The following is a 23,938-nucleotide window of genomic DNA, read 5'->3' as shown; positions in this document are numbered from 1 at the left end:
GGTGGAGGGGTGCGGCTGGCGATGTGGCGTTCCCGCGGGCTCGAGCACGTGACTTGGCAGAGTGACTTCTTGCGGGGTCCGTTTGGGACGCCGACAAACTCGCCCAAGGGGAACGGTAGGGAATGAAGGGCGGGGTTTTGGGGGGCTGTAATGGTTTACTCTGTTCTGTATTATCAGGACTCTGGTACTTCTGTATTATCAGTACTTGGCCTTGTTACTCAGGATTTATCCCCCAGTAACCACCTATGTAGACACGAGTTGTTCACCTATAAGGTAAAGTCAGGTACAAACGTAACTTTCAGAAACCCCCTTCCAACTACATTGTACCCTCACCGCAAACCCCTCCCACAGAAACTAGCAGCCACATCCCGTGTGTACTAAAACTTTAGTCCTGTTCGTTTCCCACAGAAATATTGAATGGGAAGATGACAATAGTTTGGAAATTTTGGAGAACCCGAAAATCACAGACTATGGAGTTGGATCAGAGACTAAGAGACTGGGAAATGCACATACTGTGAACATTTCTCCCTCTGGACGTTTCCCCAGTATACTACTGGCTTATGAAAGAATAAGGCAGGAAGCCTGGGCATTAAACTCATTCTCCTCCCCAGCTCCACTGTCTGTCTACAATCCTCCCCACCAGTCCTGAGGAATTCATTGGATAAAGGAGAAATGCTTAGGAAATATCACAGGAAAGGACTGTTTGTAAATTTTATTATGTGATTCTCTCCAGTTGGTGCTCATAGCAAAACGGAGCTGAGTCTGGTACTTCAGACTAGCTTCCCCCTCAACATAGACCTGATGGGAAGGCAATGAACCTCAGTGCCATCCTCACAGTTTTTGCCAAGCCAAAGTATCACTTGAACTACTATTACTTAAAATGTACCAAACTTATGGGACGCCTGGGTGGCTCAGTTGGTCAAGCAGCTGCCTTCTGCTCACTCAGGTCGTGATCCCAGCGTCCTGGGATTGAGTCCCACATCAGGCTCCTTGCTCTGCAGGGAGCCTGCTTCTCCCTCTGCCTCTGCTGCCACTCTGCCTGCCTGTGCTCTCTCTTTCTCTCTCTGACGAGTAAATAAATAAAATCTTAAAAAAAAAAAAGTACCAAACAAATAAAAGTTATAAATCAAACTTCATAATCCTTTAGTAAATTTAAAATTGGTATCACCTGACCACAAACAGAAAGTAACTTTAAAAGTCAAAATTCAATACAATGAAAATGAAATATATTATCAAATTCTACCAAAATAATATCATTGTCAAAGATGCTGAGCCTGGGGCCTGCCCTCTCTTTCTTAAAAAGATAAATTAACAAGCTTTAGAGAGGTAATATGGCATATGTCTTTGAAACTAAAACTTTCTCTTGATACAGATTAACAATAATTTTTATATTTTCAGTGTTACTTAATGCTATGTCTCCATACTACCTAAAATTATTTCTCACACCACAAGTGCCATATGTCCCACCCTTTGGTACATACTAAATGTACTAGATCAACATTGGTGCCATATATAACTTTGTACAAATCCTGACTCTGCTATATACTGGATTTGATTTTAGACCCTTATTTCCTCCATGTTTCAATTCCTTTATATGAAAAATGGGAATAATCTCTAACCCTTAACATTGTGGAAGAGATTAATACAGATACCAAAGGGTTGGCCCATAATAGGCATTCGGTTAATGTCTCCTCCATCTCCCTTCTTCCAAGTCCTAAAACTTCCTTTTCTTTCTCTAAATTCCTCTAACCCTCCTGAGCCAATATCTGAAATGGCCTCCAATGATCCTTTCCTCCTGGTATCTATATCCTTGTGAAGTCCTTGCCACACTGAATCAAGGTTGGTCTGCGACCAATAGAATATGGCAGAAGTGATGATATCACTTTTTTTTAGTATTTTATTTCAGAGAGCAAGAGAGAGAGCATGAGCTGGGAGAGGAGCAGAGGGAGAGGGAGAAGCAGGCTCCGCACTGAGCAGGGAGCCTGATATGAGACTCCAGGATCATGACCTGAGCCAAGGGCAGACATTTAACTGACTGAGCCACCTAGGTCCCCCTGATACGTCACTTCTGATGTTAAATCATAAAAGACATTGTGGCTTCCGCTTTCCTCTCTCTCTTGGATCACTGGCTCTGGGGGAAGCCAGCTGCCATTTCATGAAAGACCCATATGGTAAAGAACTGAATCTGTGGCCAATAGCCAAGGGGAAGGGAAAATACCTCCATTTAAACTCATCACAAAATTGAGAGGAAATAAATTACGGAGATGAGGCTCTGAAACAGAGAAGGATGTAAGGCAAAATTTAAGGACCCCAGACACAAAGTTGAAAAATGAGGAAACTGACTTGAAGGGTGGGTACATCACCTGCAGACCTGCAGCAGCAGTTTGACCACAACTCTTAAGCAGAATTTGGGCTGTCTAGTCTACCACTCTAAGGTTCCCAATGAAGCCAAGCCACTTGGGTCCCTTTGCATGTAAAGAGACTACAGAACCAGCCCCATGAAGAAAATGGAGCCACATTGTGAGTGAAATAGTATAGGATGAGGAAGCAAGTTCTCTTTGGCACCTGCTACCTGCTTATCAACTCCAGCATTTCAGGTGGGTGAGAGAGTAGAACAGCCTTATAACCAGTCTCCTCTTATCAACTCACCCCACCCTACCCCCATGATTAAGAGTCTGTTTCCGGGGCGCCTGGGTGGCTCAGTGGATTAAGCCGCTGCCTTCGGCTCAGGTCATGATCTCAGGGTCCTGGGATCGAGTCCCGCATCGGGCTCTCTGCTCAGCAGGGAGCCTGCTTCCCTCTCTCTCTCTCTCTCTCTGCCTGCCTCTCTGTCTGCTTGTGATCTCTCTCTGTCAAATAAATAAATAAAATCTTTAAAAGAAAAAAAAAAAGTCTGTTTCCAATCCTGTCAGAACATGGACTGGTTGCCACACCCCTCCATCTAATTTTCTCAGGAGTTGCCCCAAAAATTCACTCATTCTTTCAACACATACTGTGTTGTGCACCAACTATGTGTCAACTATTGTTTAGACATTAGGTATACAGTGACAAAAAAAGCAAAAATATATATATACACATACATATACATATATATATATACATATATATATATATATAACATATAGTGTAGGCAGGAATCAGCTTGTGTGTGTATATATATATATATGTATATATATGCAAATTGATTGTGAGAGAAGATAACAGATTCTACGCAAGGATGATATTCAAAATATTTAACAAGGTACACAGCATAAGCACCTACCCAACAAAACAGGTCTCAGTATAATCTGAATGAAGACTATCTGTGAACAGTTCTTCCACCTGTCCTGGTAAGAAATCATAGTACTGCTAGTTCTGTGAAGGGTTCTGTAGACCCTAACTTTGATTAGGGAAGTGAAGCAAGTAACATTTGAGCTGAAGCAAAAAGGAGGAGTCAGCCAGGCCAATGGAAGAGAGGCAGGGAGAACATTTCAGGGGAGGGGATATCATATGTGACGGCCCTAAGGCCCTGTTCCCTGAGGCTAGCCTATCAAGAACCACAAGCTAACAGGGAATGCCCCCCCCCACCCCGCCCTGTCTCCTATCTTTGTTTCATCCTCTCAGTCCCAGATCCCTTGACATGACAGGAAATGGCCACCTCTGGTACCTGCCCTCACATCTCATAGCTTGCTTGAGAGAGGTCTGAATCTCTTTAGTTTTAGTTTTTAACATTCCAGGATAGGTCTGTAATAGGTTGGGTATCTAACCTTATGATAAGGAGGTAGGTGTGAGGTAGGATATAATGGCAGGATATAAATAGCCCCACATGATGAGTATGTGAAGGAACAGGTTTTTCAAAGAAAGGGAATTTGTTCCCGAAGAAAGGAAAATGGAGACAGATAAAACAAAAGATGTCCATTACATGAAGGAGAGAAGACAGCTACTTGAGCTGAAATGGTGGCAGCAGAAATGGCAGTGTGCAGCATCAAGATATATTTTGGAGACTTGTTGAGAAAGGAAGATACTATTTATTCCTGAGTTCCTTCATTTCTTCATCAAATATTAAGTGTACATCTATTATGTGCCAGACACTGCTAGGCACTGAGTATTCCGTGATGGACAAAATAGACATGGTCTCTGACTTCAGGAAGTTAATATTTTAGTGGAGGAAACCGACAACTCACAAGTAATCCAAACAATATAAAATTACAACTTGCACTAAGTGCTAAAAGAGAAAACAAAAGTTCAAGAATGAAGATTAATGGAAGAGATCCAGTTCTGTGGTGACATTTAAACTGAGGCCTGGAGCCAGTTGCAGGAAAAACAGAAGAGGGTTCCAGCAATATGGTTGAACCCTAACATTCTTTACATCCCTTCTTATGAAGAAAAAGCAGTGCAGCTTTAGGAAATTCTCCCCCTCCACCCTATATTCCAAGGGTGGTCCTGGAAGGGCTAAGTCAATCAAAGTAAACTCATCCCTCTTAATATTGATTGGCTCAAGAGCCCAGACCTAAGCCTTTGTTTGCATAGTATTCACCTAGTGAATGTTATTGATTCAGGAGTTAGCATGGGACCTAACTTGGCCTGATCAGACCAAACAGAAGAGGTTTTTGTTGTGAGGGTATGCATGGTGTTCTGTCTCACTGACTTGAACAAAGAAGTAAAGAACTCCTACCACTCCTGGCTTCTATGACCTAGAAAAGCCAGCTTTAGGTTGAAGCAAAATGAATGGTAGAAGGCATCTTGGTTCTTGATGATGCCCTTGGACCACTGGATGTATCAACTGTAACATCTGTTCTACCTCTGAGCTTCCGGCTATGAGAACCATATGTTTTTGTGTAAGCTGCTTTGAGTCAGATTTTTGTTACTTCAGCCAAATACATTTTAATCAATATACAAGCAAAAGAAACAGTATATGCGAAGGCCCTGAAGTGGGGAAAGCTTGAATATTAGATGCATATAAGAGATCGCATAATAAAATGATCCAATCAGGTTATCTTAAAATGCAACCAGCCTTCTGCATGCATACCAAACTTCCAGTCAGCTTTTCAGTGCCTTCCTTGTGGAAAGAGGTGGATACTTAAGGATCATCAAGCATTGGAGAAAACACTCAATATAAAATTAAGACAAGGGGCACCTGGGTGGCTCAGTGGGTTAAGCCTCTGCCCTCGGCTCAGGTCATGATCTCAGGGTCCTGGGATTGAGCCCCGCATCGGGCTCTCTGCTCGGCAGTGAGTCTACTTCCCCCTCTCTCTGCCTGCCTCTCTGCCTACTTGTGATCTCTCTCTCTGTGTGTCAAATAAATAAATAAAATCTTTAAAAAATAAAAAATGAAAAAATAAAATTAAGACAAAACAAAACAGAAAGTAAAGTATCCAAGGATACAGAAACAATTATAGGAACAAAGGAAAATGGGAGAGAAACTATAATTAGTATCCTTAAAGATGAAGAAGATATTGAATAAAAACAGGTAGCTATAAAAAACAAACATTCAGAGAATAATAAAGAGCTTTTAGAAATTAAAACTATGATAGCTGAAAGAAAAAAATAGAAGAGTTGGAAGGTAAAAACTGAAAAAATATTACAGGAAATTGGACAAAAAAGATAGTAGTGGATAGTAGAAGAAGAAAAAATAAGGAAATTAAAGAATCCATTCAAGAGGTCCAACATCTGAATTATATGAATTTCAGAATGAGAGGAAAGTAAAACAAAAATGAAGGGGAGTCATTGAGTGCCCAGCATAAGGAATAAGAACAGATCCATTTCACCACATATCGGAACACTAGAGTCAAAAAGAGGATCCTAGGGGCTTCCAAGACACCACATAGAACACACAGAAAGGGTGAAGAATCAGAATGACTTCAGACTTGTCAGCAACAATACTAGAAGCCAGAAGACAATAGAGCAATATTACCAAATATTTGAAGAAAAATAACAACCTAGATTTTTTTTCACCCAGCTGAGCTATCAATTAAGTCTGAGAATAGAATAAAGACATACAGAGTTGAAAAAGACTTACCTATCATGCACCCTTTTCTACAAAATATTGAAGGTGTACTCTACCAAAATGAGGAGTAAACCAAGAAAAAAAAAAAATCACAGGATCCAGGAAAAAGAGTATCCAGCATAGGAGATAAGTAAAAGGAATCCTCAGGCTGCTGGTTAAGGGAGATCCCAGGATGATAGCTTTGCAGCAGGCTTAGAGAGCAACCATTTCAGATTAGAACAGGAGGATGAAAGGCTCAGGAGGCATGTATCTAAGGGGAAAAAATGGAAACTGATAAAACTGATAAATTATCTGATTGTATTTGAATATATTGAGAGATTTCTACTTCTAAAAGACAGTATGAAAATAAATTGACATTAAGTACATAAGCAACTAAGTAAAAAACCAAATAGATAATTTGGGGGGAAGCATACAAGAAAGGAAATGTAAACAGTACGCTAACTGTCACAGCTGGTAAATAACATTTACACACTCATAAAATATAAACATTCAATATTGATCTAACTAAAATAACACTGCACTAGAAGGATGGAAGGAGAAAGTATATGCATATTTATGGGAATGATGAGAGAGTTAAGTCCTCATTTTTAAAATAGAAGTCAGTGGCTAATATCAGTTAAAAATCCAGAAATGGCATGATAGGGGCGCCTGAGTGGCTCAGTGGGTTAAAGCCTCTGCCTTCGGCTCAGGTCATGATTCCAGGGTCCTGGGATCGAGCCCCAAATTGGGCTCTCTGCTCACCAGGGAGCCTGCTTCCTTTCTCTCTCTCTGCCTCTCTGCCTACTGTGATCTCTGTCTGTCAAATAAATAAATAAATAAATAAAATCTTAAAAAAAAAAAAAAGAAAGAAAGAAATGGCATAATATTTAGAAAAAGCAACAAATGCCAGAAGAAGCAGCTAAAGGAGTTGTAATCTTTAAGCAGTGGGAAACCAAGTGGGATAATCGTTTTTTTGTCATGTTTTTTAAAAAAGATTTTTATTTATTTATTTGACAGACACAGATCACAGGTACGCAGAGAGGCAGGCAGAGAGAGAGGAAGGGAAGCAGGCTCCCTGTTGAACAGAGAGCCCGATGTGGGGCTCAATCCCAGAACCCTGGGATCATGACCTGAGCCAAAGGCAGAGGCTTAACCCACTGAGCCACCCAGGTGCCCCTTTGTTATGTTTTGTATAGAACTTGTATGTTCATGTGTAACTTCCATAAGAACAAATAAGTAAGTTAAACCCCCAACCGTGGTTTCAAATGAAGTAGTTTAGGAGGAGAGAGTAGAATGTGAAGGAATCTAGGTACTGATTTCTTAGGAACTCATTTACATGTCACTAGTTGTCAGAGAAGCATCTCCCTCCCCTCTAGCCCGTACTTCCAGTGGGAAATACATCTGGGTTGAGAAAACAGAGTGTTGACAGGAAGAGGAAAAAAAAAGAGAAGAGGAAGAGGAAGAACTTCTGGGAGCATATCCATAGACTAGGATACACAGGAAAGGGGAAGAATCCATAAAAAGCATGGCTAAGTTTATCCCCATAAGGGTTGGTGGCTTTACATTGGAATCAGATTCTAACTTCTGGGAGACCCAAGGCCAACTGAGGTCTCCATTCTTGAAAAGCTACTAAATATGGACCAGGAAATATCTGAGGAGGGGAACTAAGTTACTTTTCACTTTCACCTTGAGCTTCTCCTGGGTTGGATGATAATGTCTCATTCCTGAACACTGGTGTTTCTGAATGGCTTCTTGCCTCCATCGAATATCTCCTCTCTGTCTGACCGACCTCTATTAACATCTTGAAAGCAAAGCTAGGATCTCCGAGCAGCATTTCCTCCAGATACCTCTGCTTCTCCCTTGGTTCAGCTGAATTGGCATTTGCCTTATTCATACATAAATTCTGTTTCTTCTTCTCTGCTTTGGGAGACACCAGGGTTGAATAAGCAAGTTTCCCTGATAGCCTATAGCCCCTTCCCAGTTCAGTTTTCTTTTCTGCTTCCCACTCCCTTCCTACTCCTTGTTTACTAAAACTCTCAACTACTGCATAGTTCTGTCAACCATCTCTACTTTAGCAGTCAATTTATCTATTCCCTTCAAGCGTTCCCTTTCTCCCTCAGCACTTTGGGTAGAAGTTCAAAGGCAAGGAGCTAATATATAACAGAATCTAGGCTACTCTTTGCTACCCTGCTGGAAAATATGTACAGCCCTCTTCCTGCTAAGACATGGTTTCAAGGTCTTGTGCTGGGGTCATCTATTAAAGTATACCATCAATACAGTAATACCAGTACCCTTGGAGAACATATGTTTCTCAGTAAACTGAGCCCTCTCAGTGCAGACTGACACCTCAAAGCCAAAGGGCTACAGGCCCAGCAGACTCTGGTAAAAAGGAGAGAAACATACCTCTGTCCACTGGAAAGGATTCCCAAGTCCAGAACATGTAGTGGTGAGACGAATGGGGGGAGGGAAGGATGAGAAGACCTAAAACAATAATTGTGAAACAGGAACACGTGCACATTTAGAAAATGTCTTCTTCCCTCCCTTTCATATACCTTGATGCAGAACTTGTCCTGATATAGAAGAATGGGGTGACATGACTTAATGAGTATGAAAAAAAACACAAGCTCTAGAGACAGCTGGCCTGAGTTCAAATGCCAGCCAACCACTCACTGGGATTCTTATGTGGCATGGATTCCTTTGGAAGTTTAGAAAAGACCATAGGTGGCTTCTCAAAATAATGTACATTTTTAAAAATACACCCATGATATTGTACACCCATTTTCATGGCAGCATTAATTCACAATAGCCAAAAGGTGGAAGTAACCAAAGTGGCCATTAATAGATGAATGGACAAGGAAAATGTGGTATATACATAAAATAGAATCTTACTCTACCTTAAAAAGGAAAGAAATTCTGATACATGCTACAACATGGATAAACCTTAAGGACATTCTTCTTCTTTTTTTTTTTTTTTTTTAAGATTTTATTTGGGGCACCTGGGTGGCGCAGTGGATTAAGCCTCTGCCTTTGGCTCAGGTCATGATCTCAGGGTTCTGGGATCGAGCCCCACACTGGGCGCTCTCCTCAGTGGGGACCCTGCTTCCCCTCTCTCTCTGCCTGCCTCTCTGCCTACTTGTGAATTCTCTCTGTCAAATAAATAAATAAAATCTTTAAAAAAAGTAAAGATTTTATTTATTTGACAGAGCAGAGACAGCGAGAGAGGGAATACAAGCAGGGAGAGTGGGAGAGGGAGAAGCAGGCTTCCCACTGAGCAGGGAGCCCCATGCAGGCCTCAGTCCCAGAACCCTGGGATCATGACCTGAGTCCAAGGCAAATGCTTAACAATTGAGCCCCCCAGGCGCCCCGTAAGGACATTCATTATTCTAAGTGAAATAAGTCAGTCACAAAAAGATACATACTGATTCCACTTATGAGGATCTAGAGTAGTCAAATCCACAGAATCAGAAAAGGGTGGTCGCCAGTGACTAGGAGGAGAGGAAAATGGGGAATTGTTCAATAGGCAGAGAGTTTCAGTTTTGCAAGATGAAGTGTTCTGGAGATTGACTGCACAACAGTGTAAATGTACCGAACACTAGTAAACTGTACACTTAAAAATGATGAAGATAGTAAATTTAGCTATGTGTGTTTTACCACAGTTAAAGCATTTTTTTAATTTAAAAAACGTGCATGGGATCACCCTTGCACAACCAGTGCAACTGTGCATCATGGCCAGGCCAAGTGCCAACCCTGCCCACCCCTGTGCCACAGCACAGCTGTGCATCACAAAAGGGCACTAACGCCCCCCCCCTTATCCCCCAATGCCACAGATACACCTAGTCCTAGTGGTCAGAGGGAATTTTGCTCCTGGGCTCCACATGCTGTCTACTACACAAGGTTACTCCTTCAAGCCTGGGAGAAGTAGTTGATTTGAGTATTGTAGAGAAAAAGTGAGTCAAAATGAGACTGGCATATATTCCAAATGAAAGGATAAGACAAAACATGAGAAAAAGGCATCGTGAAACAAAGATAAGCAATCTACCTGATAGTGTTCAAAGTAGTGGCCATAAAGATGCTCACTGAACTTGGGAGAAGAATGGATGAACACAGTGAGATCCTCAACAAAGAAATAGGAAATAGAAGAAATTTCCAAGCAGGGGCACCTCGCTGGCTCAGTTAGAGAATATGACTTGATGTCAAAGTTATGAGTGTGAGTCCAACATTGGGCATAGAGCTCACTTAAAAAAAAAAAAAAAAGTTATGTCAATTATATCTCAATAAAACAAAGTATTTTTAAAAGTTTCAAACAGAAGTTGCAGAGCTGAAGAAAACAATAATTGAACTAAAAAATACACTAGAGGGGTTCAAAGCAGAGTGGATAAAGCTGAAGACTGGGTCAGTGAGCTGGAATGCAAAGCAATAGAACTCACCCAGACAGAGTAGCAAAACGAAAAAAGAATTTTTAAATTTATTTAATTTTTTAAAAGATTTTATTTACTATTTGACAAAAACACAGCAGAGGGAACACAAGCACGGGGAGTGGGAGAGGGAGAAGCAGGCTTCCCGCTGAGCAGGGAGCTCCATGCAGGGCTCGATCCCAGGACCCTGGGATCATGACCTGAGCTGAAGGCAGATGCTTAATGACTGAGCCACCCAGGCGCCCCAAAGAATTTTTTTAAAAAAAGATTTCATTTATTTGACAGCAAGAGAAGGAACATAAGCAGGGGGAGTGGGAGAGGGAGAAGCAGACTTCCTGCCAAGCAGGGAGCCCAGTGTAGGGCTCAATCCCAGGATCCTGGGAATATGATCCAAGCTAAAGGCAGACACCCAACGGCTGAGCCACACAGTTGCCCCAGAAAAAGAATTTTTAAAAATTAAGGTAACTGGGGCGCCTGGGTGACCTGCCTTCGGCTCAGGTCATGATCCCAAGGTCCCGCATCCAGCTCTCCGCTCAGCAGGAGCCTGCTTCCCTTCCTCTCTCTCTCTGCCTGCCTCTCTGCCTACTTGTGATCTCTGTCTGTCAAATAAATAAATCTTAAAAAAAAAAATCAAGTTAACTTAAGGAACCTTTCAGACAACATCAAGCAGAATAACATTTGCATAACCGGGGTCCCAGAAGAAGAAGAGAAAGTGAAAGAGCTATAAGCTCATAGGAAAAGATAATGGCTGAAAATTTGCCTAATCTGGTGAAGGAAACAGACATACAGGTCCAGGAAACCAAAGAGTCCCAAAGATACCCACATCGAGATATGTTATAATTAAATGGCAAAAGTTAAAGTGATGCAGTTGGTTAAGGGTCAGATTCTTGATTTTGGCTCAGGTTGTAGTCTCAAACTTGTGAGATTGAGCCCCATGTTGGGCTCTGCACTCAGTGCAGGTCTACTTAAGACTGACTCTCCTGGGGCACTTGGGTGGCTCAACTGGTTAAGCGTCTGCCTTTGCTTCAGGTCATGGTCCCTGGGTCCTGGATTGAGCCCAGCATCAGGCTTCCTGCTCAGTGGGAAGCCTGATTCTCCCTCTCCCACTCCCCCTGCTTGTGTTCTCCTTCTCCCATCTCTCTCTCTGTGTCAAATAAATAAAATCTTAAAAAAAAAAAAAAAAGGATAGAAAACATTGGCCTTCAGCAATACACTAGACCAGATAGATTTAATAGATATATATACAACATTCCATCCAAAAGCAACAGAATAAGCATTCTTCTCACATGGAACATTCTCCAGGATAGATCCCATGTTAGGCCACAAAATTCAAGAAGACTGAAATCATATCAACCATCTTCTCTGACTACAGTGGTATGAAACTAGAAACCAGTTACCAAAAGAAAACTGGAAAAACCACTAAAATGTGGAGACTAAACAACATGCTAATGGGGTCACCTTGCTGACTCAGTTGGTAGTGCAGGCGACTCTTGATCTCAAGGTTTTGAGTTCAAGCCCCACAGTGGATGTAGAGATTACTTAAAAATAAAATCTTTAAGAAAAAGTAAACACCATGCTAATGAACAACAAATGGGTCACCAAAAATCAAAGAAGAAATTAAAAAATACCTAGAGACAAATGAAAATGAAAATAAAACACACCAAAATTTTTGGGAGATGCCGCAAAATGGTTCTAAGAGGGAAGATCATAGCAATATGGGTTTACTTCAAGAAGCAAGAAAAAGGGGCGCCTGGGTGGCTCAGTGGGTTGAAGCCTCTGCCTTCGGCTCAGGTCATGATCCCAGGGTCCTGGGATCAAGCCCCGCATTGGGCTCTCTGCTCAGCAGGAAGCCTGCTCCCCCCTCTCTCTGCCTGCCTCTCTGCCTACTTGTGATCTCTGTCTGTCAAATAAATAAATAAATAAATAAATAAATAAATAAATAAATAAATAAATAAATAAAATCTTTAAAAAAAAGAAGCAGCAGCAAGAAAAATATCAAGTAAACAATTAAACTTTACATGTAAAGGAGACAGAAAAAGAACAAAGGAAACACAAAGTCAGTAGGAAAAAGGAAATACTAAAGATCAGAGTGGAAATAAATGGAGAATAAAAAAAAGAAAAAGTGGGGCATCTGGGTGGCTCAATCAGCTTCTGACTCTTGATTTCAGCTCAGGTCATGATCTCGGGGTCATGGGACTGAACCCCATGTCAGGCTCTGAGCTGAGCATGGAGACTGCTTGGGATTCTCTTTCTCCCTCTCCCCCTCCTCCCACCTCTCTCTCAAAAAAATTTTTTTGTTAATATTTTATTTATTTGACAGAAATCACAAGCAGGCAGAGAGGCAGGCAGTGGGGGAGGGGGAAGCAGGCTCCCCGCTGAGCAGAGAGCCCAATGCTGGGCTCCATCCCAGGACTCTGTGATCATAACCTGAGCTGAAGGCAGAGGCTTAATCCTCTGAGCCACCCAGGTGCCCCCCCCAATTTTTTGTTTTAAATAAAAGCACCACTAAGGTAAATATTAAAAAAAAAAAAGAAAGAAAGAAAGAAAGAAAAAGTATGTGCCTGAGTGGCTCAGTCATTAAGCACCTGCCTTCTGTTCATGTCATGATTCCAGGATCCTGGGATAGAGCCCAGCATTGGGCTCCCTGCTCAGTGGGGACCCTGCTTCTCCCTCTCCCACTCTCCTTGCTTCTATTCCCTCTCTTGGGGCCCCTCTCTCTGTCAAATAAATAAATAAAAATCTTTAAAAAAAATCAATGAAACTAAGAGCTGGAAAGATAAACAAAATTGACATATCTCTAGCTAGACTAATGAAGAAAAAAAGAGTGCTAATAAAATTATAAATTAAAGAGAGGTTACAACTGACAGCACAGAAATACAAAGGATCATATTAACCACTGTATGCCAACAAATTGAATATAGAAGAAATAGAGAAATTCCTAGAAACATACACTTAATCATGAAGAAATAGAAAGTCTGAATAGACCAATTACTAATAAGGAGAATGAATCAGTAATCAAAAAGCTCCCAACAAATGAAGGTCCAGGACGAGCTGGCTTCACTGAATTTTACCAAACATTTAAGAAAAAGTTAATACCTATCCTTCTCAAACTTCTCCAAAAATATCAGAGGAAGGAATATTTTCAGACTCATTTTATGAGGGCAGCACCACCCTGATACCAAAACCAGACAAGCCACCCCACTCACATGTGCACACACACATATTAAAGGCTAATATCACTGATGAACACAGATGCAAAAAATCTCAACCAAATATTAGCAAATTTAATTCTACAATGGATTAAAATAATAATATACCATGTTCAAGTGGAATTTATTCCAAGGATGCAAAGATAGTTCAGAATCCACAAATCAACCAAATAATATACCACATTAATAAAATGAAGGATAAAAATCATGATCATCTCTATAGATGCAGAAAATGCATTTGAAAAAATACAACATCCATTCATAATAAAAACTCTCAGCAAAGATGGTTTAGAGTGAACATACCTAAACATAATAAGGGCCATATATGACAAATCACAGAAAACATCATACTCAATGGTGGAAAGCAGAAAGCTTTTCCTTTAAGGACAGGAACAAGAAAAGGATGCCCATTGTGTGTGTGTGTTTGTGTATGACATATAATGTATTATTTACTTCAGGTGTACAGGTCTTTGAATCATCGGGCTTACACATTTCACAGCACTCACCATGGCACATACCCTCCCCAATGTCCATAATCCAGCCACCCTATCCCTTACCACCTGCCCCAAGCAAACCTCAGTTCATTTCATGAGATTAAGAGTCTCTTACAGTTTGTCTCCCTCCTGATCCCATCTTGTTTCATTTTTTCCCTCCCTGCCCCCACAACCCCCAGCTCTGCCTCTCAAATTCCTCATATCAGAGAGATCATATGATAATTGTCTTTCTCTGATTGACTTATTTCGCTTAGCATAATACCCTCTAGTTCTATCCATGTTGTTGCAAATAAGAATGCCCACTCTTGCCACTTTCATTCAACATGGTATTGGAAGTTCTAGACACAGGAATTAGGCAAGAAAAAGAAATAAAAGGCATCCAAATTAGGAAGAAGTAAAATTATGATGACTTGCAGGTTACTTGATACTGTATACATAAAAAACTCAAAAGATTCTACCAAAAAAAGCATTAGAATAAGTGACTTCAGTGAACAGGATACAAAATCAACATACAGAAATCCATAGTGTTTCTATATACTAATAGTGAATTATCAGAAAGAAATTAAGAAAATCCCACTTACAAATACATCCAAAAAAATAAAATATAGACATAAATTGGGGAGCCTAGGTGGCTCAGTCGTTAGGTGTCTGCCTTCAGCTCAAGTCATGTTCCCAGGGTCCTGGGATTGAGCCCAATATCAGGCTCCCTGCTCATGGGAAGCCTGCTTCTCCCTCTCCCACTCCCCCTGCTTATGTTCCCTCTCTCACTCTCTCTCTCTGTCAAATAAATAAATAAATAAACAAGCAGACATAATTTTAACCAAAGAGGTGGAAGACCTATACACTGAAAACTGTAAGAAACTGATGAAAGAAATGGAAGAAGATACAGATAAATGGAAAGATACTCTGTGCTCATGGATTGAAAGAATTATATTGTTAAAATATCCATACTACCCAAACTATAGATTCAATGCAGTCCCTATCAAAATTCCAATGGTGTTTTTCACAGAACAAATTTAGAAATAATTTGGGGCGCCTGGGTGGCTCAGTGGGTTAAAGCCTCTGCCTTCGGCTCGGGTCATGATCCCAGGGTCCTGGAATTGAGCCCCATATCGGGCTCTCTGCTCAGCAGGGAGCCTGCTTCCTCCTCTCTCTCTGCCTGCCTCTCTGCCTACTTGTGATCTCTGTCAAATAAATAAATAAAATCTTTAAAAAAAAAAAAAAGAAAAGAAATAATTCTAAAATCTGCATGAGACCACAAAAGATCCCAAATAGCCAAAGCAATCTTAAGAAAGAACAAAGCTGGAGGTATCAGCTCTCTGATTTCAAACTACAAAGCTATGGTTATCAAAACAGTATGATATGGACACAAAAACAGACACACAGATCAATGGAACAGAATTGAGAGCTGTGAACTAAACTCACATATATATGGACAATTAATGCATTACAAAGGAGCCAAGAACATACTATGGTGAAAGGACAGTCTCTTCAATATATGGCATTGGAAAAACTGGATCGCTATCTTATACCATACACAAAAACTAACTCAAAATGGATTAAAGACTTGAATGTTATACCTAAACCACAAAATTCCTAGAAGAAAACATAGGCCGTAAGCAACTTGACTTTGATCTTAGCGATAATTTTATGGATCGGACTTAAAAGGCAGGAGAAACCAATGCAAAAATAAAAATCACTTCAAACTAAAATGCTTCTGCATATTGAAAGAAACATCTTCAAAATGAAAAGGCAACCTACTGAATGGGAGATTTCTGCAAATCATATATCAGACCAGGGATTAATATTCAAAATATATAAAGAACTCAACAGCACAATAAAAAACAAAGAACCTGATTTAAAAATAGGCAGAGGATCTGAATAGACATTTAGGATATCCACAGGTATGTGCCACCATCATCACCGTCAATTTTAGAACATTTTCATTACAATGGTCAATTCTTAGTCTTCATTTTACTTGGCCTATTGACTGCAGGTGACATAGTTGTTCAATCCCTGTCTCTTTGAAACGTTGTTTTCACTTGGTTTTCAGCACTGCATACACTCTTGGTGTTCTTTCTTCTCCACTGGCCATCTCCTTTCAATTGGCTTTGCTTTTCTTCCCCCTGACTTCCTTCTAGAGATTGGAGTATCCGAGGGTGTAACACTTTACATTCCTCTTTATCTTCCTGGGTGATCTCATCTTTAAAATACCATCTATATGTTTAGTACTATCAAGTCTACATCTCTAGCCTAGACATCTTTCACCATCTCTAAGTTTGTGTATATGACTGCCTGCTCCACATTCCCATGTGGATTCTAAGAGACAACTCAATATGTTCAGAACTAACCCTGTTCCACGTGCAGTCTTCCCTACCTCAGACAATGACAATTTTATCCGTCTAGTTGTTCTGGCCAAAAATGGTAGAATCATCTTTATGCCATTTCTCTCTCACATACCACATTCAATCCATCAGGAAATTCTGTTGGCTCCACCCTCAAAATACTCAGAACCTTATCCCTTCTCCCACTTCATCTGTTACTGCCTGATGCAAGCCGCCACCATTTCTAGCTCGAATTATTGCAACAGCCTAACAGGTCATGCTGCTTTTTATCCTCGTCAATCTATAGTCTACACTTAACACAGCAACTACAGTGATCCTTTGAAAATGGAGGTAATTTCATATTACACCTCTGCTCAAAACCTTGCAGTGACTCCCCATTTCACTCAAAGTAAAAGCCAAAGTCCTTATAATGGCCTGCAAGGCCCTTTAGCCCCTGATCCGTCCCTGCTCCATTACCTTCTTGACTTTGTCTGTTATAACTTTTCCCCTTTATTCACTTTGGTCCAGTTATGCAGGCCTCAACTTTTCCTTAAACACTCCAGGCACACTTCTGACTCAGAGTTTGCAGTGGTTAGTCCCTCTACCTAGAAAGCATTTCCTTTAGGGCATTGCTCAAATTTCATCTTCTCCATAAGGCTTTCTCTTATCACCTTACTTAATATACAGTCAACCCTCTCCATCCTCCTCTACTTCCTCTTCCTCCACTTCCAGACCCTCTTACCTTGCTCCACTTTTTCTTTTAGCTATATAACACTTATCATCTTTTAACATACCCTATATTTCTTTCTTTCTTTTTTTAAGGTTTTGCTTATTTCAGAAAGAGAGAGGACAATCCAGGGGGAGAAACAGAGGGAATGGGAGAAGACTCCTTGCTGAGCAGGGAGCCCAGCACAGGGTTTGATCCATGAACCCAGTGATCATGACTTGAGCTGAAGGCAGACCCACTGAGCTACCCAGGCGCCCCAACATAGACTGTATTTCTTATGTTTATTTCTTAGGTTTGTTTATAGTGTCTCCTTCCCCTCTAGAATATAAGCTCTCCAGGGGGCACATGGGTGACTCAGTCAGTTAACCAACTGACTCTTGATCTCATCTCAGGTCTCAAGATCTCAGGGTCATGAGTTTAAGCCCCTGATTGGGCTTCGTGCTGGGCATGGAGCTTACTTAAAACAAACAAACAAACAAACAAACAAACAAACAAAAAACAAAAACAAAAGAAAAAGAAAGAAAAGAATGTAATCTCTGCAAAACAAGAAATCTGTTCATTGATGTATCCCAAGGATATGGTACAATGTCTGGTACAGAGTAAGTGCTCAATAAATATCTGTTATATGAATGAATGAAAAGTGTGAGTGATAATACCTACTCTAAAGTTATTTTAGGAATTAAATAACATGCAAAGGTTTTGTCACACAATAGACATCCAACATATGTTAGATTCCTACCCCTTCCCCAAATATCTTTCCCATTTGCCTCCTCTTATAGCACTGCTCCTGCCCTCTTCTCTAAAATTTTCACCATTCTAGGGGCGCCTGGGTGGCTCAGTGGGTTGAGCCTCTGCCTTTGGCTTGGGTCATGATCTCGGCGTCCTGGGATCGAGCCCCACGTCGGGCTCTCTGCTCAGCAGGGAGCCTGCTTCCTCCTCTCTCTCTCTGCCTGCCTCTCTGCGTACTTGTGATCTCTGTCTGTCAAATAAATAAATAAATAAAAATCTTAAAAAAAAATAAAATAAAATTTTCACCATTCTAGGCTCTCCTTTGAGTTTAAATCCAGGAACATCCAACAGAAGTCCACAGATGTCATCTGAGAAGAAAAGGAACCCTGGGAGACCAGATTTACCTACTGCCACACTCTTTATCAAATTAACAAAGGGTCACCCACAGAAGCAGAAAGCCCTAAGGAGATGGACAAGTAAATGTTTTTGTTGTTGGAATTGGAGATTTACTGCATTGCCTTTTCAAATTACCTTTATTGAGGTCTAATGTACATACTTTAAAATATACACATTTTAGGTGTACTATCTGATGAGGTTTTTTAAAAAAAGATTTTCTTTTATTTATTTGTCAGAGAGAGAGAGAACACACAAGCAGGCAGAGGCAGAGAGAGAAGCAGGCTCCCCACTGAGCAAGGAGCCCAATGAGGGATTTAATCCCAGGACCCCAGAATCATGACGTGAGCTGGAGGCAGCTGCCCAACCGACTAAGCCACCCAGGCGTCCCTATCTGATGAGTTTTGACAAATGTATAGGTAATTTGATTTGGGGTGGAGGGCATTAAGGTCACCTGAAATTATGCAGGTCCAGGGATTTAGCAGAGGGATCGTGGCTAGGAAAGAGAACTTCAGGGCTTTTGGAAAACATGCTGAAACAGGGACAAGTGGAGACACCAGGGCCGACCTGAAATTCCTGCGGTCTCAGTGCACCAGAATCTGAACCTCCAGAATGTCACACAACTTCGTGGCACTTCTCGGCCCTCCTGAGGGAGTGGGCCAGCTCCCTTTCACACCAGTCTCACCTGTATAAGCCAGGAGCAGTGACCTGAGACTGAGTCTTCCCTTCGCCCTGCAACTCTCCTACCACCACCCACACCCCCCATCCCTGCCTACCGGTGAGGATGGGAGGGGTCCGCTCCAGCCCGCCAGAGCCAAACTTCACCGCTGCCTTGACACCCACTGGGCCTGATTTTCTCTCCAGCCGCAGTTAGAAATCGACTCCGGGTCCGCTGCACTATTACAGGCGGGAAAAAGCGAAAGCGCTGCACCAGGTGTTGGCGTCAGAAATACCCCTTTGGGTCCGCCACCCTCCGGTCCCTGGGGGAGTCTAGGTCTCTGAGGCACGGTCTACTGAGTCAGCCCAGCAACCAGGTCCTCTCCCGCCCCTCTGCCTCTAAAACCCTCTAGAGGTTGCAGTTTCAGCTTCACTTAGAGACGGCAACTCTTGAGTTCAGGTTGGCTGGGGAAACTGAGGCAAAACCGGGAAGGGGTCTAAAGTTGGCCACAGACATCCCCCCCCCCACCCCGGAATTGCGATAGCCCCTTCCGAAAGCCCAAAGCAGTGCGCACGTATCCAAGAAACCCGTGGGGGTGGGTCCGTGCAAAAGTTGGGGAAAGCGAAGCACAGAAGCGGCGGGGAAGCCTCAGGGGTGGGGCCAGGGGTGGGTCCTGGTGGAGGGCGGGGCCGACCTGGGCTACCAAGAGTGCCAGTGTAGCCCTGCACAGCACAGGTGGTGGTGGTGGCGGCCCTTGCCTGTGGCTCTCGTTCTGCGTGCGCTAGACCTCGCAGCCATGGAGGGACCCGAGGAGCTTCTGAGTGGGAAGCTCCAACTCTGCTTTACCCCCGCTGCCGGGACCAGCCTCCTGATGTTCAGGCTCAACGACGCGGTCCTGCGGGCGCTGCAAGAGTGTCGGCGGCAACAGGTGCGGCGGACCCTGGGCCCCGTCTTCCCTAGCCTCTACCCCTCAGGATCTCAGGCCTCTGCCGGTGACCCTGGCGAAGCGACCTGGGGATGGGAAGAGGCATCCGCAGGCTCCGACCTCCCCACCTCTCCAAGTGAATTGGGCGGGGCAGGTGCCCCCCACCCCACCCCGGGCACCCGACGCTGGATCCTGGGAATGCCACTTCACCGGCGTTCAGCTCGCATCTGCTCTCCCCGCAGGTTCGGCCAGTGATCGCTTTCCAAGGCAACCGAGGGGTAAGTACGGGCCTAGAGTGTTTGGAAAAAGGCGTGGTGCGGGGAGAACAGAAGTGGGCTCCGGGAGGGTGCGGTCCGGGCAGGGAGGCTGAAAGCAGTCACGGTCTGAGGAAGTTCCGTGAACTGAACACCCGAGTGGGGCAGAGGGGACTGCTAGCGTTGTAGTCCCAGGAGACTGCGGTTAAGGACACTGTGTCGTCTCAGCCTCCTGGGGAACTCAAGCCCAGCTGCACCTGGTGTACTAACGAGCCCTGTGGGACCCATCTTCAATCTTAGGTTGGCTCAGGGAAGAATGGCTGTGGGAGGAAGGGGGAGGGGGCGACTTCATGGGGCTTATGGTTCTCCTTTTGCGCTCAGTATCTGAGGTTCCCAGGCCCTGGCTGGTCCTGCCTCTTCTCCTTCTTAGTGTCCCAGTGTGGCCAGGAGGGCCCTGGAGGTGGCTTGGACCTTGTGTGCCAACGCTTAGGCAGGTAAGGGGGAACAGGGAGCAAATAAAAAGGGTTTGTGGAAAGTTGGGGAGGCTGATTTCAGAGGTGCTTAAAAGTTCTCCACCCTCCTGGGATTTTTCCACCACCCCTTTCCAGATCTGGGCCTAACCAGCTCCACTGCCTGGGCCCACTCAGGGATCGCCTCACTATTTGGGCAGCCATGGATTCCATCCCAGCCCCATCTATAGTTCAGAGACATAATCTGATGGACCGCATCAGAGATCCTGAGAGTTGGCAGAACACAGGAGACTATTCTGAACAAGACACAGTTTCACAGCCACAGATGGCGCTAAAAGAGGTGAGGCCAGAAACTGTAGGTAGCTGGAATCAGGTGGGGCAAAGCCTAAAGCCCAGGGAGGCAAGTGCCCCTGCCACTTTCCCTGCCAGGTGCCAGATCCACTGGCTAGCAGCCAAGGACAGTCACTCCCAGGATCCTCAAAGGAACACATGGCACAGTGGGAAGTGAGGTACTTGGGGCAGGGTGGGACTAAACTGGGAATCCCTCATATTATCTTCCTTTCTAATCTCCACCCTAAATGCTGTAATAAGAGATCTTGGTCTTCATCTCTCCCATTCCCTCTTCAAATATCCTAGAAACCAGACCTATCTTCCAAACAGAGAACCTGATCAGGCACTGACTTCTGCTAGCCAGAAACATTTGGACAAGGTAAGTTGTAATAGCAAGAGTTTTTCAGAGATCAGGCTAACATTTTAAAATTAGGAGCCTTCATTTTGATGCTCCTGGAGCTCATTCTATGATTAGTTTTCACGAGTCAGGCAGACTAGGCTTTCTGGGTTACTGTTTATGTGGTATTTTCCCCAACAGAAGCGTCCGGCACCTACAACCACTCTAGGACTAGAAGAGAAGAGACTCAGAACTCTGCCTTTAGCTCCAAGTCCCCTACAAGGGCTGCCCAGTCAGAACCTGCAAGACGGAGAGGACTGGGAACAAGAGGATAAGGATGAAGACATGGGCCCCAGGTTGGAACACAGTCCCTCAGTTCAAGCTGGTGAGTTAATGAGAAAAGGGCTAACTGCCCTAGTGGAGGGGTGTTGGGTGGCTCAGTTGGTTGGGCATCTGTCTTCTGCTCAGGTCATGATCTTGGTTGGAGTCTCGGGATTGGGCCCTGCTTCGGGCTCCCTGCTCAGTGGGATGTCTGCTTTTCCCTCACCAGGCTTGTGTTCTCGCTCCCTAAAATAAATTAAAAAACTAAACTGCCCTAGCAGAAAAAAGACCTATGTAGTTTGTGTCATCTTGCTTCCTTCCTAGATTCTGAATCCCCAAGCCCTGAAGAGGTACCAGATTACGTCCTGTGAGTCTCCTGCTACTTACAATTTTATCAAACCTGTGCATGAGATATTAAGATAAACTTCCTGGGAGCTTGACGCTTTCAGGGCAATGAAGTTGAAGGTGGCAACTCTCTGCTCCTGGCAGGCAATACAGGGCCATCCACAGTGCAGAGCAGCAACATGCTTATGAGCAGGACTTTGAGACAGATTATACTGAATACCGCATCCTACATGCTCGTGTTGGGGCTGCAAGCCAAAGATTCATAGAGCTGGGAGCGGAGATCAAGAGAGTTCAGCGAGGATCTCCAGAACACAAGGTAAGGACTGGACCCAAGATGGGCTTTCTAGCTTTACTGGCCATCAACTCCCTAATTGACCTTAAGACTGTACAGTGACCCAAATGACAAGCAAGTCAGTTTTAAGAGAAAAATTATTCTCTGTCATTTAGTAGAATGAGATGGGAAGTTACTTCTCTCCTTCAAGAAAACTGGAGCTTTTTTCTCAAGGCTAAAGTTGGCGCTAGCATTTTCTTTGTTTCAGGTACTGGAAGAAAAAATAGTCCAGGAATATAGAAAGTTCAGGAAGGTAAGACAAGGTCTGGGAACGGTAGCAAGAAGGCAGAAATGGTAGATCCTCTTGTTTTGTATTGTTGGGTTTTTTTGACATGGATCCTTTTTCTCTGCAGCGGTACCCAGGTTATAGGGAAGAAAAGCGTCGCTGTGAGTACCTGCATCAGAAATTGTCCCACATTAAAGGTCTCATCCTGGAGTTTGAGGAAAAGAACAGGGAAAGCTGAAGCTGCCAGAGGGCTCTTTACCTTCTCTCTGCTCAGTGTGATATGAAGGAACAAAGCAGCTATGAACTACATAGAGTGCAACTGTCTGCTCTTATTGCTGAGTCCGTCGTGGCAACCACGAGTTAAACTTCTAAATTCTTTTAAGGTCTGACTTTTATTGTTGCCATATTTTACTTTTTAGGGTTTGGGCACAGTGCCAAGAATCCACAGCTGTGCCCAGGAGACTAGGAAGAGTAGTAGAGGCTTAGCTTCTTCATCTTTAGTTCAGCCAAGTCATTTTCAAATCCCGAGATTTCAGCATTTCACCATTTCCAGGACAAGATACCTTGAGAACATTAGAATTTAGCCTGGTTGCCTCCCTAAAGAAATAGTAATGAGAACTTCTGGTAACAGAGCTAAAGTAACTTGTAATACACCTAGATATAATGGGAAAGGGATTGGTTGTTCCCCCTATTCTGGAAGTGAATTATTTTACAAACATGGCTGAAAAATGAAAACTGCTTCTGTGTCCTCTGTGTCAGTTTATATGCCTTCCTTTAATTCAAAGCAATGTTTCTTACCCATGAATGTCTATATGAACCACTTCTTGGGTGCTCTAAAAAATTAGATCTCCAGATCCCAGCCCAGGTCTTATGAATTAAAACCTTCGAGGTTCTGGTTCGGCATCTTTACTTTTTCAAAGCACTAAGGATGATCCAGATATATATTTTGCTACTGGGGCTCTATCAAATCCGTCTTATAATTGACAGCTAGAGATTACAATAGGAATAAAGTTCTCTTTTTCAAATCATAGCAGTTGAGGATTACCTACAAATAGGGCTTCTGTCTGGAATTATCCAGTACTGAAAACTGCAGACAGGATTTGGGTTTCCCCACAAAAAGAGGGAAATTCATTTGAACAGAAGATCACACCAGTCCTATCCTTTTTGTTCCTCATTGTTGCAGAAGAAAAGTGGCTGCTTCATTCACAACCAGGAATGATACTGTCTTTCCCAGTTCCACTGGAGAGGGAAGTTAATGGGCCACACCCTGGGCTTTAGGGGAGAGAGCTGCACCCAGCTCTGTCAGCAATTCCTGAAACAGCTTAGATGGAACCTCGACCTGATGCCACACCCTTCCAGGGACATTTTTGGGCAGAGACTAGCCCTTGGGAAGTATAAACATGCTCAGCTACACGGCAAGGGTAAATAGTAACCCAACCTTAGGGTATGGGCAGGACTGGAAATGGAGCCCAACAAGAAAGGTCC

At 43.1% G+C, this 23,938-nt stretch overlaps 1 protein-coding gene across 2 annotated transcripts; it reads left to right on the top strand.

Annotated features, from left to right (window-relative positions):
- The first annotated feature begins 7 nt into the window (after positions 1–7).
- Positions 8–23,191, top strand: ELL3 (elongation factor for RNA polymerase II 3). Of its 2 annotated transcripts, XM_047735842.1 has the most exons (14): positions 8–115; positions 18,178–18,339; positions 19,121–19,513; positions 19,648–19,842; positions 20,082–20,117; positions 20,475–20,587; positions 20,702–20,903; positions 20,993–21,072; positions 21,200–21,272; positions 21,432–21,615; positions 21,876–21,918; positions 22,041–22,212; positions 22,436–22,480; positions 22,581–23,191. In XM_047735842.1, the coding sequence occupies exons 4-14, from the start codon at positions 19,711–19,713 to the stop codon at positions 22,689–22,691; spliced, it is 1,191 nt and encodes a 396-aa protein (XP_047591798.1). In that variant the 5' UTR covers positions 8–115; positions 18,178–18,339; positions 19,121–19,513; positions 19,648–19,710; the 3' UTR covers positions 22,692–23,191. The 2 variants fall into 2 exon arrangements, with proteins under 2 accessions (XP_047591798.1, XP_047591799.1); XM_047735843.1 differs by lacking the exons at positions 8–115; positions 18,178–18,339; positions 19,121–19,513 and having other exon boundaries at positions 19,583–19,842.
- Positions 23,192–23,938: the final 747 nt, after the last annotated feature.

The sequence above is a fragment of the Lutra lutra genome, chromosome 7 (genome assembly GCF_902655055.1).
Source record: "Lutra lutra chromosome 7, mLutLut1.2, whole genome shotgun sequence".
In the NCBI taxonomy this organism is placed as follows: domain Eukaryota; kingdom Metazoa; phylum Chordata; class Mammalia; order Carnivora; family Mustelidae; genus Lutra; species Lutra lutra.
The sequence above is the reverse complement of the archived record's forward strand: the minus strand, read 5'-3'. Positions and strand labels throughout refer to the sequence as shown.